General features: G+C 46.0%; 1 protein-coding gene across 1 annotated transcript in view; it reads right to left on the reverse strand.

Moving 5' to 3' along the window:
- EDC4 (enhancer of mRNA decapping 4) overlaps positions 1-20,245 on the reverse strand; it is a 703,483-nt gene that overhangs the window by 531,760 nt on the left and 151,478 nt on the right. Inside the window, exon 9 of the mRNA XM_069217586.1 lies at positions 18,824-18,907. Within this exon, the coding sequence (XP_069073687.1) occupies positions 18,824-18,907 (84 nt within the window). The remainder of the gene's footprint in view (positions 1-18,823; positions 18,908-20,245) is intronic.

A 20,245-nucleotide genomic window follows, 5' to 3' on the forward strand; every position in this document is an offset into this window, starting at 1 on the left:
ACTTTTGGTAAAAATTTAGGATTGGTCCGTAGAACAACTCTATTTTTGTGTATTTGAATAAATGGTTCTTGAATGGTAAATGCTTGAATTTCACTCATTCTTCTTAGAGATGTGATGGCAATTAAAAATGCAACTTTCCACGTTAAGTATTGCATTTCACAAGAGTGCATGGGCTCAAAAGGTGGACCCATGAGTCGTGTTAGGACAATGTTGAGGTTCCACGAAGGAACTGGTGGTGTTCTTGGTGGTATAATTCTCTTTAGGCCTTCCTTAAACGCCTTTATGACTGGTATCCTAAACAATGAAATTGAGTGCGTAATTTGTAGGTAAGCAGAAATTGCCGTAAGATGTATTTTAATGGAAGAGAAAGCTAGGTTAGATTTTTGCAAATGTAGTAAGTATCCTACTATTTCTTTTGCAGATGCGTGTAAAGGTTGAATTTGATTATTATGGCAGTAATAAACAAATCTTTTCCACTTATTTGCATAGCAGTGTCTAGTGGTAGGTTTTCTAGCTTGTTTTATGACCTCCATACATTCCTGTGTGAGGTCTAAATGCCAGAATTCTAGGATTTCAGGAGCCAAATTGCTAGATTCAACGATGCTGGATTTGGATGTCGGATCTGTTGTTTGTGTTGTGTTAACAGATCTGGTATGTTGGGTAGTTTGACATGAGGTACTACTGAAAGGTCTAGTAGTGTTGTGTACCAAGGTTGCCTTGCCCATGTTGGTGCTATTAGTATGAGTTTGAGTTTGTTTTGACTCAACCTGTTTACTAGATATGGAATGAGAGGGAGAGGGGGAAAAGCGTACGCAAATATGCCTGACCAGTTCATCCATAGAGCATTGCCTTGGGATTGATCTTGTGGGTACCTGGATGCGAAGTTTTGGCATTTTGAGTTTTCCTTTGTTGCAAATAGATCTATTTGAGGTGTTCCCCAAATTTGAAAGTAATTGTTTAGTATTTGGGGGTGAATTTCCCATTCATGGGTTTGTTGGTGATCTCGAGAGAGATGGTCTGCCAACTGGTTCTGAATCCCTGGAATAAATTGTGCTATTAGGCGAATGTGGTTGTGAATCGCCCAATGCCATATTTTTTGTGTTAGGAGGCACAACTGTGTCGAGTGTGTCCCTCCTTGTTTGTTTAGATAATACATTGTTGTCATGTTGTCTGTTTTGACAAGAATGTATTTTTGGGTTATTATGGGTTGAAATGCTTTCAGCACTAGAAATACTGCTAACAGTTCTAAGTGATTTATGTGAAACTGCCTCTGATGTATGTCCCATTGTCCTTGGATGCTGTGTTGATTGAGGTGTGCTCCCCACCCTGTCATGGAAGCATCCGTTGTTATGACGTATTGTGGCACTGGGTCTTGGAAAGGCCGCCCTCTGTTTAAATTTGTACTGTTCCACCATAGAAGCGAGATGTATGTTTGGCGGTCTATCAACACCAGATCTAGAAGTTGACCCTGTGCTTGTGACCATTGTGATGCTAGGCACTGTTGTAAGGGCCGCATGTGCAATCTTGCGTTTGGGACAATGGCTATGCATGAAGACATCATGCCTAGGAGTTTCATTACCATTTTGACTTGTATCTTTTGTGTTGGATACATGGCCTGTATTACCTTGTGAAATGTTTGAACCCTTTGTGGACTTGGAGTGGCAATCCCTTTTGCTATGTTGATTGTCGCTCCTAAGTATTGCTGTGTTTGACACGGCAAAAGGTGTGACTTCGCGTAGTTGATGGAGAAACCTAGCCTGTGAAGGGTCTGTATGAGATATTTTGTGTGCTGTGAACACTGTCTTAGCGTGTTGGTTTTGATTAACCAGTCGTCTAAGTACGGGAACACATGTATTTGCTGCCTCCTGATATGTGCAGCTACTACTGCCAGGCATTTTGTAAAAACTCTTGGCGCAGTTGTTATTCCGAATGGCAACACTTTGAATTGGTAATGTATTCCTTGGAATACGAACCTTAGGTATTTCCTGTGTGAAGGATGTATTGGTATATGGAAATACGCATCTTTTAGGTCTAATGTTGTCATGTAATCTTGCTGTTTGAGCAGTGGGATTACGTCTTGTAACGTGACCATGTGAAAGTGGTCTGATTTGATGTAGGTATTTAGTGTTCTGAGATCTAGTATTGGTCTCAGAGTTTTGTCCTTTTTGGGTATTAGAAAGTACAGTGAGTAAACTCCTGTGTTTTGTTGTAGATTTGGTACTAATTCTATTGCGTCCTTTTGTAGCAATGCTTGAACTTCTAGTCCTAGAAGATCTATATGTTGTTTTGACATATTGTGTGTTTTCGGTGGGATGTTTGGAGGGAATTGGAGAAATTCTATGCAATAACCATGCTGGATAATTGCTAAGACCCAAGTGTTTGTTGTTATTTCCTCCCAAATTTTGTAAAATTGGCTTAGTCTTCCCCCCACAGGTGTTATGTGATGGGGTTGTGTGACTTGTGAGTCACTGTTTATTTTGAGGAGTTTTGGGGCCTTGGAATTTTCCTCGATTTCTTGGGAATTGGCCCCCTCTATATTGCCCCCGAAAACCTCCCCTCTGATATTGACCCTGGTAAGTAGGTCTTGTTTGTGAAGTTGTTGTATCTGTGGGTTGACCTCAAAACCCTCCCCTAAAAGGTGTTTTTCGAAATGTGCCTCTGCTCTGCGGGGAGTAGAGTGCGCCCATGGCTTTGGCTGTAACGGTGTCTTTTTTGAGTTTCTCAATGGCAGTGTCTACCTCCGGCCCAAACAATTGCGGTTCATTAAATGGCATATTGAGCACAGCTTGTTGGATTTCCGGCTTGAACCCTGAAGTGCGCAGCCATGCGTGCCTTCGTATCGTGATTGCAGTGTTTATTGTCCTTGCAGCTGTATCTGCTGCATCCATGGAAGACCGTATCTGATTATTTGAGATACTTTGTCCCTCTTCTACCACCTGTTGCGCTCTTTTTTGGAACTCCTTGGGTAAGTGTTCGATGAAATGTTGCATTTCATCCCAATGAGCTCTGTCGTATCTTGCCAAAAGTGCTTGGGAATTGGCAATACGCCATTGATTAGCTGCTTGTGCTGCAACCCTTTTTCACGCAGCATCAAATTTGCGGCTCTCTTTGTCTGGAGGTGGTGCGTCTCCTGAGGTATGAGAGTTGGCTCTCTTACGAGCTGCCCCAACAACTACTGAGTCTGGTGTTAGTTGTGTTGTAATATAGATTGGATCTGTTGGCGGTGGCTTGTACTTTTTCTCCACCCTTGGAGTTATGGCTCTGCCTTTAACTGGATCCTGAAATATTTGTTTTGAATGTTTTAGCATTCCTGGGAGCATAGGAAGGCTTTGGTACTGGCTATGGGTGGAGGATAGGGTGTTAAACAGAAAGTCATCCTCAATTGGTTCAGAATGTAAGGTGATGATGTGAAATTCGGCTGCCCTTGTGACCACCTGTGTGTAGGATGTACTGTCCTCAGGTGGTGACGGTTTTGTGGGATAGGAGTCTGGGCTGTTGTCAGACACTGGAGCATCGTAAAGGTCCCATGCATCGGGATCATCCTGACTCATTGTAGTATGAGCTGGTGAGTGCATCAGTGGTGGAGTTGTTGCTGGTGATGCATGTATTGATGGTGGTGGAGACGGTGGTGGGGTTGTTTACCTTGCCACTTTTGCCTGTGGTTGCTTGTCCTTTTGTTGAAAGGCAAGTTTCCTTTTTATTTTGATTGGGGGAAGAGTGGTTATCTTCCCTGTGTCCTCATGAATATGAAGCCTTCTTTGCGTGTAGTCAGGGTCTACAGCTTGAAGCTCCTCTCCAAATCTATGTAATTGGGAGGTTAATCCTTGTTCCTCTGTATAGGAACTAGTTTTCGGCTCCGAGGCTGGATGTTTCGGAACTGAGACCTTTTCGGAAGTCTTTTTAGGCTCCGAAGAAACCTTCTTTGTTTTCGGCGTGGTGTCTCGGTGCCGAAATTCTTCGGTGCCGCTGTCTCTGTGCCGAAGTTTCTCGGAGCCTTGCTGTGTGGCGGTATCTCGACCGGAGTCGGATGACTTCGACACCAGCATGCCCTTTTTCGGTGCCTTGGATCGGTCACCTAGTTTTCGGGTTAAGCCATGGCCTGTTGGCAGTGGCGTCCCCTGGGCTTTTGTGGACTTCTCGTGAGTCTTGATTTTCGACGTCTTACTCACGGTTTGGGGTGTTTCTTCGGCGTCGAGTTCTTCAGAATCCGACTCGTGGATGGAGAAAGCTTCTTCTTCCTCCTCGAAACGTTCTTGACCTGTCGGCGTGGACGCCATTTGTAGTCTCCTGGCTCTTCGGTCTCTCAGCGTCTTCCTCGACCAAAACGCTCGACAGGCTTCACAAGTATCCTCCTTGTGCTCGGGGGACAAGCACAAGTTACAGACCAGATGCTGATCCGTATACGGATACTTGTTATGGCATTTTGGGCAGAAGCGGAATGGGGTCCGTTCCATCAGCCTTGAAGTCGCACGTGGCCGGGCCGACCAGGCCCCGACGGGGGATCGAAAAAACCCCGAAGGGCCACCGGAGCTCTTCAAAATTCGGTGTCGATTTGTTCTAACTAACCCGATACTGAACACAAACAATACCGACGATTTTTTTCCGAGATTCTAACTAACTTTCCGACCCGAAACACGGAGCGAAAAGGAACACGTCCGAACCCGATGGCGGAAAAAAAACAATCTAAGATGGAGTCGACGCCTATGCGCAATGGAGTCGAAATGAGAGGAGTCCCTCGGTCTTGTGACTCGAAAAGACTTCTTCGAAGAAAAACAACTTGTAACACTCCGAGCACAACACCAGATGGCGGACTGTGCACAGCATGTGTATTATCCTGCCATCTAGTGTTGGGCTCGGAGTGTTACAAGTTGTTTTTCTTCGAAGAAGTCTTTTCGAGTCACGAGACCGAGGGACTCCTCCCTTTCGGCTCCATTGCGCATGGGCGTCGACTCCATCTTAGATTGTTTTCCCCACAGAGGGTGAGGTAGGAGTTGTGTATATTAGTAAAAAGTGCCGATGCAATGGAGTGAGTCTGTATGTACATAATGTGTATAAAAAATAATATATATTTACAAATTTATAAATGTACAAGTTTCATCAACTTATAACGGCTACAAGCTCCCGGGGAGGCGGGAGGGCGCATGTGAATCTGCAGCGACTCATGCCACGAACAGATGTACACTGGGTAAGTGACATTTTCCTTGTGTTAAGTTAACAGATCTGGTCTGTTTGGTAGTTTGATATGAGGTACTACTGACTACTTTGCAATAGTTTTATCCTTACATCCAACAATTTTGCCTTCAATGGTAAACACTATTTGCAGATACAAGGGACATCCATGGGCACTCTGATGGCTCCTTCCTATGCAAATATCTTCACAGGCAAACTGGAGAACTATATACTTGCGAGTTCTAACATCAAACCACTGGTATGGCTACAATACATTGATGACATTTATAATATGGAATGCAGGAAGCAGAATACTGGAGCAATTTTTCAGCTTTTATCAACAGAAGAGTCATCTCTCTTTTCTGGATGTGTTACTCATCATTCATGAACCGAAAATTATAACTGATCTGTACCCCAGGCCTACAGATGTTCATTAGTATATAAACTGGACTTCATGTCACCCACGCCACACTAAACTCAGCATCATCTACAGCCAAGCACTCAGAATAAGATGCATCTGCAGCAATGAAGACACTTGCAAAGACCATTTACAGGAGCTTGTTTGATTATTTAAAAAGCGAGGCTATCCTCTGCATATCATTCTGCAACAAATTGACAAGTCTTTTCAGTTACCCAGGGAAGCACGTGTTTGGAATACCAACATAAGAAACAAAAGTGACAGAGTCCCATTAGTGGTTGACTATCATCCATGAGCTCCCAACTACAGAAATATAATACAAACAATTTTTCCCTTGCTATCCACTTGTGAAAAATTGCGAAAGCTTGTTCCAAAACCGCCAGTCATTGCTTACCACAGAGCTCCCGGTATACGATTGCTTATTATGAGAGGTGAACTTAAGCAGGCTGTAACAAATGAACAAGTTACTTACCTTCGGTAACGCTTTTTCTGGTGGATACACTAGCTACCTGTGGATTCCTCACCTTATGAATTCGTCCTTGCGTCAGCATCCGACGGAAAGTCTTCTTCCTAGCTGTTCACGTCGACGAGGACGTCATAATGGCACGGCTCCACGTGACTCTGAGGTCAACATGCCAATAAGAGGTCCTCGTCGGCGTACTGACGTCAATTTCACCTCATTTTTTTTCGTGCCTTTGAGGCGAACAGGTGAATACCGACCCATCAAAAACCATAAAAATATATATATATATGTGCAGACACAATAACATTGTCCATTAAACTCATATATTTACGTAGTCACCTTAAAATACATGTATATACAAATATATAAAGAAACATATTTCCAATTACTGCAAGATAACTGTGAAATCAGGCAGGCAACGGGGAGGCGGGAGGGACCGTGAGGAATCCACAGGTAGCTAGTGTATCCACCAGAAAAAGCGTTACGGAAGGTAAGTAACTTGTTCTTCTGATGGCTACAACTACCTGTGGATTCCTCACCTTATGAATAGAGTCCCAAGCAGTACCGCACTCGGTGGTGGGTGCCTCCCTGATTACACCAAGAAATCTTGCAATACCGAACAAGCAAACTGACCGTCCCTCCTCACTTCAGAGTCTAGACAATAATGTTTTACGAAGGTATGGAGGGATGCCCAAGTTGCTGCTTTGCATATACCTACTAACAGAACTCCTCTTGCTAGGGCCAAGGATGCAGACTTAGCCCTAGTAGAATGGGCCCTGATACCTTCAGGAGAAACTTTGTTCGCCAGAGAGTAACAAATCTTAATACACAATGTAAAGAAATGGCTCCCTGTTGCAGCTACCCCCCACTTTTTGCCTGATACTGATGCTGACTTGACTGAGAAGTGTGCTGGGACCCTGCTAACCAGGCCCCAGCACCAGTGTTCTTTCACCTAAAATGTACCATTGTCTCCACAATTGGCACAACCCTGGCACCCAGGTAAGTCCCTTGTAACTGGTACTCCTGGTACCAAGGGCCCTGATGCCAGGGAAGGTCTCTAAGGGCTGCAGCATGTCTTATGCCACCCTAGGGACCCCTCACTCAGCACAGACACACTGCTTGCCAGCTTGTGTGTGCTGGTGGGGAGAAAATGACTAAGTCGACATGGCACTCCCCTCAGGGTGCCATGCCAACCTCACACTGCCTGTGGCATAGGTAAGTCACCCCTCTAGCAGGCCTTACAGCCCTAAGGCAGGGTGCACTATACCACAGGTGAGGGCATAGGTGCATGAGCACTATGCCCCTACAGTGTCTAAGCAAAACCTTAGACATTGTAAGTGCAGGGTAGCCATAAGAGTATATGGTCTGGGAGTCTGTCAAAAACGAACTCCACAGCTCCATAATGGCTACACTGAATACTGGGAAGTTTGGTATCAAACTTCTCATAATAATAAACCCACACTGATGCCAGTGTTGGATTTATTAAAAAATGCACTCAGAGGGCATCTTAGAGATACCCCCTGTATTTTACCCAATTGTTCAGTGCAGGACTGACTGGTCTCTGCCAACCTGCTGCTGAGAGACGAGTTTCTGACCCCATGGGGTGAGAGCCTTTGTGCTCTTTGAGGACAGAAACAAAGCCTGCTCTGGGTGGAGGTGCTACACATCTCCCCCCTGCAGGAACTGTAACACCTAGCAGTGAGCTTCAAAGGCTCAAGCTTCGTGTTACAATGCCCCAGGGCACTCCAGCTAGTGGAGATTCCCGCCCCCTGGACACAGCCCCCACTTTTGGCGGCAAGTCCAGGAGAGATAATGAGAAAAACAAGGAGGAGTCACTGGCCAGTCAGGACAGCCCCTAAAGTGTCCTGAGCTGAGGTGACTCTGACTTTTAGAAATCTCCATCTTGCAGATGGAGGATTCCCCCAACAGGATTAGGAATGTGCCCCCCTCCCCTCAGAGAGGAGGCACAAAGAGGGTGTAGCCACCCTCAAGGACAGTAGCCATTGGCTACTGCCCTCCCAGACCTAAACACACCCCTAAATTCAGTATTTAGAGGCTCCCCAGAACCTAGGAACTCAGATTCCTGCAACTTACGAAGAAGAGGACTGCTGAGCTGAAAAACCCCTGCAGAGAAGACGGAGACACCAACTGCTTTGGCCCCAGCCCTACCGGCCTGTCTCCCTCCTTCAGAAGAAAACTGCTCCAGCGACGCTTTCCCCAGGACCAGGGACCTCTGAATCCTCAGAGGACTGCCCTGCTTCCAAAAGACCAAGAAACTCCCGAGAACAGCGGCCCTGTTCAACAAAGACTGCAACTTTGTTTCCAGAGGAGCAGATTTAAAGACCCCTGCAATCCCCGCAAGAAGCGTGAGACTTGCAACACTGCACCCGGCGACCCGACTCGACTGGTGGAGAAACAACGCTACAGGGAAGACCCCCCGGCGACTCCGAGACTGTGAGTAACCAAAGTTGTCCCCCTTGAGCCCCCACAGCGATGCCTGTAGAGGGAATCCCGAGGCTCCCCCTGACCGCGACTGCCTGACTCTAAGATCCAGACGCCTGGAAAAGACCCTGCACCCGCAGCCCCCAGGACCTGAAGGATTGGAACTCCAGTGCAGGAGTGACCCCCAGGAGGCCCTCTCCCTTGCCCAGGTGGTGGCTACCCCGAGGAGCCCCCCCCTTGCCTGCATCGTTGAAGAGACCCCTTGGTCTCCCATTGAAACCTATTGAAAACCCGACGCGTGTTTGCACACTGCACCCGGCCGACCCCGTGCCGCTGAGGGTGTACTTTCTGTGCTGATTTGTGTGTCCCCCCCCCCGGTGCCCTACAACACCCCCCTGGTCTGCCCTCCGAAGACGCGGGTACTTACCTGCTGGCAGACTGGAACCGGGGCACCCCCTTCTCCATTGAAGCCTATGTGTTTTGGGCACCACTTTGAACTCTGCACCTGACCGGCCCTGAGCTGCTGGTGTGGTGACTTTGGGGTTGCTCTGAACCCCCAACGGTGGGCTACCTTGGACCCCAATTTGAACCCCGTAGGTGGTTTACTTACCTGCAAGAACTAACATTACTTTACCTCCCCCAGGAACTGTGAAAATTGCACTGTGTCCACTTTTAAAATAGCTATATGTGTTTTATGTAAAAAGTATATATGCTATTGTGATTATTCAAAGTTCCTAAAGTACTTACCTGCAATACCTTTCAAATGAGATATTACATGTAGAATTTGAACCTGTGGTTCTTAAAATAAACTAAGAAAATATATTTTTCTATACAAAAACCTATTGGCTGGAATTGTCTCAGTGTGTGTTCCTCATTTATTGCCTGTGTGTATGTACAACAAATGCTTAACACTATTCCTTTGATAAGCCTACTGCTCGACCACACTACCACAAAATAGAGCATTAGTATTATCTCTTTTTGCCACTATCTTACCTCCAAGGGGAACCCTTGGACTCTGTGCATACTATTCCTTACTTTGAAATAGTGCATACAGAGCCAACTTCCTACACACAAGAGGACCCACCTGGAGAGTGTACGCTTCTGGACCTCTCTGCCCTTTCGATGTCCAACATACCCAACAAACAGCTGATCATCCAGGCGAAAGTCTTTAGTCCTCTCCAGGTAGAAGCTCAGCGCCCTCTTAGGATCCAGCCTATGTAGCCTCTCTTCATCTTTAGAAGGGTGGGGAGGAGGGTAGAACGAGGATAGGGTCATAGACTGCCCTATATGAAAAGGAGTGACAACTTTCGGCAGAAAAGCAGCTCTGGTTTTCAGTACCACTTTATCAGGGAAAAACATGGTAAAAGGAGGTTTAACTAAAAGGGCTTGAAGCTCTGCAATTCTCCTAGCAGATGTGATCGCAATTAAGAAAACAGTCTTTAAGACCAAATATCTCAACGGACATGAGTGCATGGGCTCGAAAGGCGAACCCATCAAGAACGTCAATACCAGATTCAAGTCCCATTGAGGCATGTGAAAGGGCACAGGAGGAAATGTATTCACTAAGCCTTTAAGAAACCTATTTACAATTGGAGACTTAAACAAAGAAGGCTGGTCCGGAAGGCACAGAAACGCCGACAGAGCCGCCAAATAGCCCTTAACCGTAGTCACCGTACAGCCTTTCTTTGCCAAACTAAGAGCAAATAAAAGAATATCAGAAAGGTGGGCCTTCAAGGGATCTTTTTTATTCTCCCCACTCCAAACCACAAATTTTGCCCACCTGCCGGCATAAATGGATTTAGTGGAATGTCGCCTGGACGATAGAATAACATCCAATACATCAGGTGGGAGAGAAAACTAACTCAGGTTGCCCCGTTCAATCTCCAGGCATGAAGGTGCAGGCTCTGGAGGTGGGGGTGTAGAACCTGCCCCTGCGACTGTGAGAGGAGGTCTGCCCTGAGCGCGAGACGGAGCGGAGGGCACTGCGAGAGTTGAAGCAGGTCTGTATACCATACCCTTCTGGGCCAGTCCGGAGCCACCAAGATGACTTGGGCCCGATCTTGACGAACCTTCCTCAGAACCCGAGGAATCAAGGGTATGGGGGGAAACGCGTAAAGCAACTGGCCGCTCCAGGACATCTGAAACGCATCCCCCAATGCTCCTTGCAACGGATACTGGAGGCTGCAGAACAACGGGCAATGCGTGTTCTCTTGAGTGGCGAATAAATCCACCTGAGGAGTGCCCCACATCCCAAAGATGTGGAGGACCAGGTCTGGATGGAAACGCCACTCGTGATCTATCAAGAAGTGACGACTGAGACCGTCCGCACATACATTCAGAACTCCGGCCAAATGATTCGCTATTAAGCAAATCTGATGGTCCTGAGCCCAGGACCAGAGTCGCAGGGCTTCTCTGCAAAGAAGGTACGACCCCACTCCTCCCTGCTTGTTTATATACCACATCGCTGTAGTATTGTCCGTCAAGATCTGAACTGACTGACCGCGAAGGGTAGGGAGGAAGGCCTTGAGCGCCAAACGTACAGCCCGCAATTCCAACAGATTGATATGCAACATCTGTTCCACTGGAGACCAAAGACCCTTGACCTCCAGGTCCCCCAGATGAGCTCCCCACCCTAGAGTGGAAGCATCCAATATTACTGTGGCCACCGGAGGTGGTAGTGAAAACGGTTTTCCTTGGGAAAGGTTGCCGCCCACTGTCCACCAATGAAGATCCGCTACAGCGTCCTTAGAGATCTTTATTGAATCCCAGAGATCCCCTTTGTGCTGGAACCACTGCCTGCGGAGGCACCACTGAAGAGCCCTCATATGCCAGCGAGCGTGAGTGACCAACAGAATTCAAGAAGCAAACAGACCTAGCAGGCGTAAGACCTTGAGGACTGGAAGTGCCGCTCCAACCTGAAACAATGGAATCAGTGCCTGAATGTCCCGAACCCGCTGAGGTGGGGGCTAGGCCCGAAACATTGTTGTGCCCAGTACTGCCCCTATGAACAGGAGGTGTTGAGAGGGCTCCAGGTGAGATTTGGGTACATTTACTGAAAAGCCCAGATCGAACAACAACTGTGTTGTCATTCGCAGATGAGACAACACAAGCTCTGGAGACTTGGCATTGATCAACCAATCGTCCAGGTAGGGAAAAACCGCTACTTCCCTCTTTCTGAGATGTGCTGCAACAACTGCCATCACCTTTGTGAAAACCCGAGGTGCTGAAGTAAGTCCAAACGGAAGGACCGCAAACTGGTAGTGTTGCGTTCCGACCACAAACCGGACATACTTCCTGTGCGACTTGATTATCGGGACATGAAAGTACGCGTCCTGCAAGTCGACAGACACCATCCAGTCTCCTTCGTTCAACGCTAAAAGAACCTGCGCTAGGGTCAGCATTTTGAATTTTTCCTGCTTGAGGAATAAATTCAAAATCCTCAAGTCTAGGATCGGCCGTAAACGACCGTCCACTTTGGGAATCAGGAAATATCTTGAATAACACCCCTGACCCCTTTCCTGCAACAGCACCAACTCTATAGCACAGTTTGCCAACATGGTGACAACCTCCTGTTGTAACAACAGAAGATGGTCTTCTGAACAAAAGGAGGGACGGGGGGAAGGGAGGAGGGAACTCCTGAAAGGGGAGAGCATAGCCCTTTTCCGCAATTCCTAGCACCCACAAGTCTGTTGTAATCGACTTCCATTTCTGCAGAAAAAGACTTAATCTTCCCCCTACAGGAGAAGAATGGTTGATAAAGTGGGGAAAACTAGGGCTGCTTCAGCTGTTGTCCACCAGAGGAGGATGAAGAAGATGACAGCTGCTGGGCTGGACCTCTAGCTCTACCCCTACCCCGCCCTCTAAAGGCACGATAGGGCGGATTGGCAGGTTGCTGGGCGTAGGACTGCGACTTCTGAAAGACAGAGCCTCGAGTGAACCCCCAAAACCTACAAAAAGGTCTATAAGGCGTTGCAGCTGAGGTCTGTAAGCCCAAGGACTTAGCTGTCGCCCGACAGTCCTTAAACCGTTCAAGGGCAGAGTCCGCCTTGTCCCCAAACAACTTCTCTCCATCGAATGGTAGATACATTAGGGTGGATTGAACATCTGAAGAAAAACCAGGACCTTAACCATGCATGCCTCCTAGTAGCCACAGATGTTCCCATGGCCCTGGCTATGGAATCTGAAGTGTCCAGGCCAGATTGTATTATTTGCTGAGCAGCTGCCTGCGCATCCATAAAAAGGGAACCAAATGATTTCTGCATCTCTTGTGGAAGTTCTTTAGCCATCTCTTTAGCGGAGTCCATAAGGGCGTGGACGTATCTGCCCAGCACACAGGTAGAATTAGTAGCCCTCAGCGCCATACTACAAGATGAAAAGATCTTTTTTGAAGACTGCTACATCCTTTTGGACTCCCTATCAGTAGGGACTCCAGGGAAAGTCCCAGGAGCAGACCTTGCAGAACATGACACTTGTACTACTAAGCTTTCCGGAGTTGAATGTCGTGATAGAAAAAACAGATCTCATGGTGCGCCCCTATGTCTCCTCGCCACTGCCCTGTTCACAGCCGGAGTTGTTACTGGCTTCTTCCACAAATCTAGAATAGGATCAGTTAAAGCCTCATTGAAAGGCAACAAAGGGTCAGCACTGGACGAGGAAGGATGTAGTACCTCTGTGAGCAGGTTAGTTTTCACCTCTGCCATAGACAAAGGTAAATCCCGATACTCCGCTGCCTTCTTCACCACTGAATGGAAGGATGCTGCCTCTTCAGTAAACTCCCCCGGAGACGCAATGTCCCACTCCGGGGAAGTATCCAGACCACTTGCAGTGGCAAGACCTTGAAACTCATCCGAAGGCTCAATCTCGCCTTCCTCCAACTATCTATATTCCTCTTCCTTCAAAAGTCTCAAAGCCTTTCTCCGAGATCGAAGATGCGTCTCTAAGGCCGGCATCGACAAAGAATCCATCGACGCCGACAACTTCGAATACCGAAAGTGCCCAGGAAGAGATGGATGACTCCTAGACTCAACCCACGCCGGAGCGGAGTCGACCGATGACCTTCTCGGAGTCGGTTGACAGGAAGGTGATGGAGCCGCCCTGGGTGGGGACATCAACGACGTTGGATGACGCGGAGAAGGAGTCGGCTGACGGGAAGAAGGATCCACCGTCACCAGAGGAGGATTCCTGCCAGGGGATACCCTCAGCGCCGAACCACCAGTCTCTGAAGGGCAGAAAGGCATGAATGGAGCAGCCTTGTACGGCGCCGGAAAACCCAAATTAAACGGCAATGGCCCCGTGGGACCCGCCGGTGCACCAGCAGGGGCCATGGATTGGAACACGGCATACACTGCATTCAGAAATGCAGCCGGATCCGTCCCTGGAGCCGGGAAAGCCGGGTACTGTTGAGCCGAGGTCTGCTGTACATCAGGCTCAGTCGACGCCGGTGAAAACTGAGTGCTACCCTGAACGACCTCAAATACGGATGGCGCCAGCGACAACTCCGGACTCTCGGGTTTAGGCGTGACAGTAGGGCTCATCTCCCATGTCTTCTGACGTCGAGAAGATCGAGACCTCAACCTCGACCGGCTCTGCTCTGAACGGCGCCGAGAGTCATGACGGCGCCGAGAGTCACAATGGTGCTGCTTCTTATGTCTTTTGGGAGAAGCATGGGAGGAATCCTTCTTATGGCCCCCCTTCTTTGCTTTTGCCAAGAAGAGCTTCGCCTCACGCTCCTTCAGAGCTTTCGGATTCATGCTCTGGCACGAAGAGCATCCTTCTACATCATGCTCCGAACTAAGGCACCAAATACAATCCGAATGGGGGTCGGTCACTGACATCCGACCCCCGCATTCTCTACACGGCTTGAAACCAGACTTTTTTGGAGGCGACATTGTAACCACCAAAAAGCGCTACAGTTATCAACGAGCCAGGAAAAAAAAACGTTGGCGTCGAAGGCATGGAAAAAAGGAAAACTGACGTCAGTACGCCGACGAGTACCTGTTATTGGCATGTTGACGTCAGACGGAGTCACGTGGAGCCGTGCCATTATGACGTCCTTGTCGACGTGAACAGCTAGGAAGAATACTTTCCGTCGGATGCTGACGCAAGGACGAATTCATAAAGTGAGAAATCCACAGGTAGTTGTATCCATCAGAAGCAGGAGTTCATTGCTGTGATTCCAAAAGGTGCATCACATGTGAATACCTTTTACAAACATTATTGGTAACTAGCTCTGTTACAAGAAGGACCTATGGAATAAGACACCATCTTATGTCACTCAACATGCATTATTTATGTGATTCAGGGCCAACGTCAAAGCTGTAAAAAACAATATGTAGACTAAACAGTGAATGACCGCCGTGCATGATTCAGGAACCACAAATCAGCAATAATTAACAAAAAACTTGACCAGCCTGTAGCCAATCATTTTAACTTTGTAGACCATTTGCTATCAGATTTGAAGATTTTCCTTGTGGAATATGTTTTAAAGGAAGAACTACTGGACTTCAGAGAAAATTTATGGATGTACCGTTTCAAATCACTGCATCCAGATGGACTGACCATCACGGACAATACCACTTGATTTCTGCATATCTAAAGAGTTCTCAGGACTGCACTGATTCCATATTGCAATTGGAATCTTTACTCATGATACTTTTTGAAAATCCAGCAGTGTCAGCTATGCAGCCACTGAGCAAACCATCTTGTACTACCTGAGGAAGGCGGAAGTTGAAACGTTGTAGCTAGAAAAACAGACACTTGAGGTGAGCAAATCTAGAGTGTTGCTGGTATAGCAGGATGCTCCTTACTGGAGCTGCTCTCCACCTAAACGTGGGAATTACCCAGAGTTCTCTCTTCTTTTTTGCATAATTTATGTGTCACTGTAACCCTGAAAGGGTTTTGTTTATAGATATACACACACACACACGTATACTTGGATCCTTTCAGTTTCAAGTAATGCTTTAATTATTCATCTATGTCAATAAGTGCTATTTGTGGCTCAGATGTTGCTCGCCATTTCTTCTAACACTCACATGTTGCTCGTTATCCGCCAAAGGCTGGGGATCCCAGATCTAAAAATGCTCTGCCTTTGCCAAGGCTCTGTAAAATCTGATACATAAAACTGTCCAATGTCTTCTTACTCTGGATACCTAGATCCTGCTTCCCGACTCTGGATACCATGATTCACATCTAATATGGGACGACGGCAGCATGTGTAGGACTTCCTTACGTATCCTCCAGTGTACAACCAGGGAGGGTAGCCTGGGAGTCACAGATTAGGAATTATACACACTATGGCCCAGATACAGTAGATCACCAGTTGACTCTCCGGGCTTCATCAGGAAGAAATAGGACGTTACGGAACGCTGGATGGAGAATGGGACCCAAAGGCCTTTTGATTAGGGGAACATATCCCCTTGGGCCCATTCCCTAAACTGTTACGGATAGCCCTGCATCACTGGAAAATTCACGAAAGAAACAAGGCACTCCTGACAGTACATTCATTAGCCACATGGACCACTGCAGACCTGCTTTAGGTCGGAGACTGTTTTGATGAGGGTAAGTTGGTAGTACTTGAAGCACTCACTGTAGATGCCGGTTTACTGGCCTCACAATTCCTGACATAAGCATCAGTGACCTGGGTAATGCACACACTGTGGCAGGCAGGACAGAATTAACCGCTGACAGATGAGGTGCTACACATTTTTCTTACGTTTGGGAAGAGCCAAAAGTTATTTTCCTAGCTTTACAAATACGCCCTACTCCAGACCAGGGCAGATCTGTCGCCTCTCCAAAGAAATTGGGAGAACAAGATGGATAGGGACCAACCTGATGAAGACTGGGCCAGGGTACTGTAACATGTCCACACAGGGTCACAAAATACTACATTTTGCTATGCTTGTTTCATTAACCCACGGACACATTTCACATCCAGGGGTTTTGGTGGGCAAAAGTGACTGTTGCGCCAGGCCCTGCTCACACCAGATAAAATGAACACAATTCAGGCCACAGTCAACAAGAAATGCCCAACTTGCAATGAATTAGATGTGGTCTTCATACACATGAATTGGTCTTGTTCTGGAGTAACTCAACCCTGGCAGGGAGTAACAGAGGTGGAGGGCACACTGGACCAGACAGACCTCCTGAGAATGGATGTGTGCCTTCTAGAGCAGTTTTCATTCTCAAGAGCAAAAGGAGCCACAACCAGGATTTTGGTTTGGCCCTGGCTAGATGGAAGCTCCTGATGCACTACAGGTTACCTCGGGGACCTCCCCACCGCAGATGGAAGAGGAAGTCGAATGCTGGGCACAAGCGGAGAAATCCTCCATGAGGGAAGAAGAAAGGAGAGGCCTGAGGGACAGATCAATCACTAAAGAGTGGGCATCTGTCCTGGCAGCCTTTGTGAAGTTGGAAGAAGATTGAATGTAATTTCTGATGCCAAATAGTCAAAGACACAATAAGTTTAACAGGAGTTTGCTGCTCCCCAGACATTTGATGGATGCATACCCGATCACATACCATACAACAAATATCCCGGAATGTACGCCCAAAGTTAAAGTACAGTTATATATTGTATTGTTTAGGAACAGGCTTCAAGAGGACAATGTCTAATCAGATTTCTCCTTCAAAGGAAATCTTAGGCAAGCTAGGGTTTTAAGGACACAGCTTACCAAGGGTACTCACACAACACGCTTTCTCAGAACTCAATGGTCATGTGGCACACCCACTATTTCCTCTATTCCTGGCACCCCTTAGGAACAATCATGAGTACACCTTCAGTAAGCAGTCACCACATGGAATCGGACAAGTGCATTAGACAACATAAATCAGCCATTGAAAAAACTGAAAGGAGTGCTTTACATAAACGATCAGCTCACAGCCAGAAAAGAGACAAAAGAAAGTGAGCATCTGACCGGTCCAGGTCTGTGGAGAAGTGACAGAATGTGCTTCAACAATGGATCCTCAAAGGTGAATCTGAATCATCCCAGGGAGATTGCCTTTACCAGCACGAAGAATCTAAGGTCCTTGCTAAGATTCAATTAGTGTAATTATTCAGTAGATGGGTGTTTCACATAAAACACAGACTACAGTAACATGACAATTCTGTTTTCCTACAGAAAAATATATTTATTACTTCCAGACTTGGTGAGTTAACTACCCAAAATTAGCACAAGGTATTGTGGAGTATATCACATGTTTTGGACTGAACCCAGACTGTGGTTTTTTCCTTTGTGTCAGCACACACAATACCAACTAGGAACTCCGGGGATGTCATTCACTAATTTGTTCTTGACAGTTATTTGAAAAAAAAAAAAATAAAACCACTATAATTAGTGTCCTACCAGGATGTGTAAGAGAATGGTCCTGATGAGGACCTTCAATTAAGATCTGTGCCACACCACAAGAAGGTTGAAACATGTCAGCTTGTACAAAGACCACTCACAGGAAGAACGCCTACAGCACAAGCAACATGAAAAATTAGAAAGCAGTTGGGGACCCTTTAATGACTGAATTAATTGCAGACAACTTAGTTCATAATTTAACTCAACTGAAAGTTTTGGACACTTCTACTATGTTAGAAGGTTTTGTGCATGTTTGTGTAATTTGTGATGTAAAATTTTCAGTTCTTTTAAAATGTCTTGTTTTAATACCTAATATCAGATATTTGTGTTATTTGTACTATACTTAGGGTTTGTATTGTTGGTATTGTAAACTGAGCATTTGCACTAAGGTAAAGAAACTCATACACACTGAGTAAATCTCCTATGTACTACATAATAATATTTTTTTTTAAAAAGTTTTTTTTAAAGCGATGATTACCAGGGGTACCCACTGTTCCCAAATATATATATTGATCCCTCCCCCAATGACCTCAACAGGATCAAACCCTGTTTGATGTATAACAAACCATACATGTGCTATCTCTCAAGTTTGGTCCTCACCTTCAAAAAGCAACTCCTTCTACTAGGAGCATCTCAACCAGTATGTCTAAGCACCAACAGTGCACTGAACAAGACTCAATATGCTAGTATTTTTGGATTCAAATTGACACCTGATCCACCGTTATTGTAGATGTTATTCTTACTCCAACCTTCCACCACATTTCTCATCCATGTTCAAGTCACAACTGCAAATATACAAGTCACTCCAATCAGCAATGATTTAGCAACCCGCTAATGGACAGCCTTTTTCATTGACCAAGATAAGAAATCAATAATAACAAGATAGTAACAGGCAGAATATGCAACCCAGTCCTGCCAAAAGCCATAACTTCTCTTTACTACACACAATAAATGGTAATTAAAATCCTCTGCCCTTAACTGGCTGCTTACTCTGGATCCTGTTTCTTGTGGTTGTCGCAAAATAGCAAGCAGGAGAGGGGTCTACCGTCATGGGGCTTCCATTCGTGTAGACATCTGAAAGGTAAAGAGGAGAGAACAAATCACAAAGCATAACCATGCTTACAGAGAAAAAGGTGCCCTTTTTAAACAACTGAGAAAAAATAATGTAGCAATAATTCCTCATACTTCGCTTAACACACCAATAATACTGTCAGGTGCGTAATGAGCATCTTCGGCAAGGGGATTCATTTTCAGCAGGAGTTACACTTCTTTAAACTGATTCGCTACCTTTCTTGGCTACGTTTTGTCTCTGGAAATACACAATTATTCATTAATACTTCAAAGTTGAGTTTCTGTGTTTAGAATGGCAGGCCAGGGATTTAAAATATCTGGGCTATAGAGTGACATAACTGTAGATAACCGTAGTTTAAAATGCACAACAAAATTACCAGTGTTGTGATGTCTTACATAAGAAACCCTACAGAATAAAAGGTTTTCATAAACTGTTGCTAATGGAATGTCAAGTACATATCATATGATGAACACCATGACTTGTGTTAGCTTATGAATGCTGCTCTTTGTGTTTACTATTCATAAGATAGGGAGGGAAATTCAAGGAGGGCTAGTGTTATGAGGGTAAGTACACACTTCTTAGAGTGTATATCTTAGGACACCCACCAGGGTTAGAACCCTCTTATTGTGATGTAATCAGTTGGCATTCTAGAATGCCAGCTGGTCCGCAGATTAACCTTCAGATGCTGAGAGGAACTGTTTGGAGTAGACACTGTGTTCACCTCGCTGCCCTCCCTAAGAAAAATACTCAGTTATAGAATGGGAAGCACTCGCCTGTGTATGGGTTCTGGAGCATTTCCTCCAATTTACCTGGGGCAAAAAGGTTACCTAGCGGCGTGAACTTAGACCCATTACAAAAGTGTTAACTACTAAAGGATTGTATGGTGCATCCCTCAGACTAGCCCATACGTCAGTGGGACTATTTGACTTTATGAAGTACAATGAGTAGCAGGTACAAAGAATGCTGTTGCAGACTTTCTCAGCAGGATGCCACTTCCTATGAGTGAAGCAAGTGAGGATGCTTCGGAAGAATTTTGTCTAGAAAATTTTCAGGGGAATTTCCTAGTATTTTAGGTTAAGAATGGTGAAAAAGCCCAAGAACAGGACTCTGTTCTCAAAGAAGTAGGTAGTAGTATTGGTCGATTGGCCAGATAAGAAGTCCATCAGTAAAGAGTTACTTACATACTGGGAACTAAGACGTGAGCTGTCCTCAGAAGATGGATTAATTTTAAAACAAGGAAAGGTGGTGCCTCCTGAAACTGTAAGAGAGACAGTCCTGGAAATTTGCCATGAAGGACATTTAGGGATAGGTAAAATTAAGAAGAGAGTCAAAAGTTGGTA

This window comes from Pleurodeles waltl, chromosome 12, assembly GCF_031143425.1.
Source record: "Pleurodeles waltl isolate 20211129_DDA chromosome 12, aPleWal1.hap1.20221129, whole genome shotgun sequence".
NCBI classification, from domain to species: domain Eukaryota; kingdom Metazoa; phylum Chordata; class Amphibia; order Caudata; family Salamandridae; genus Pleurodeles; species Pleurodeles waltl.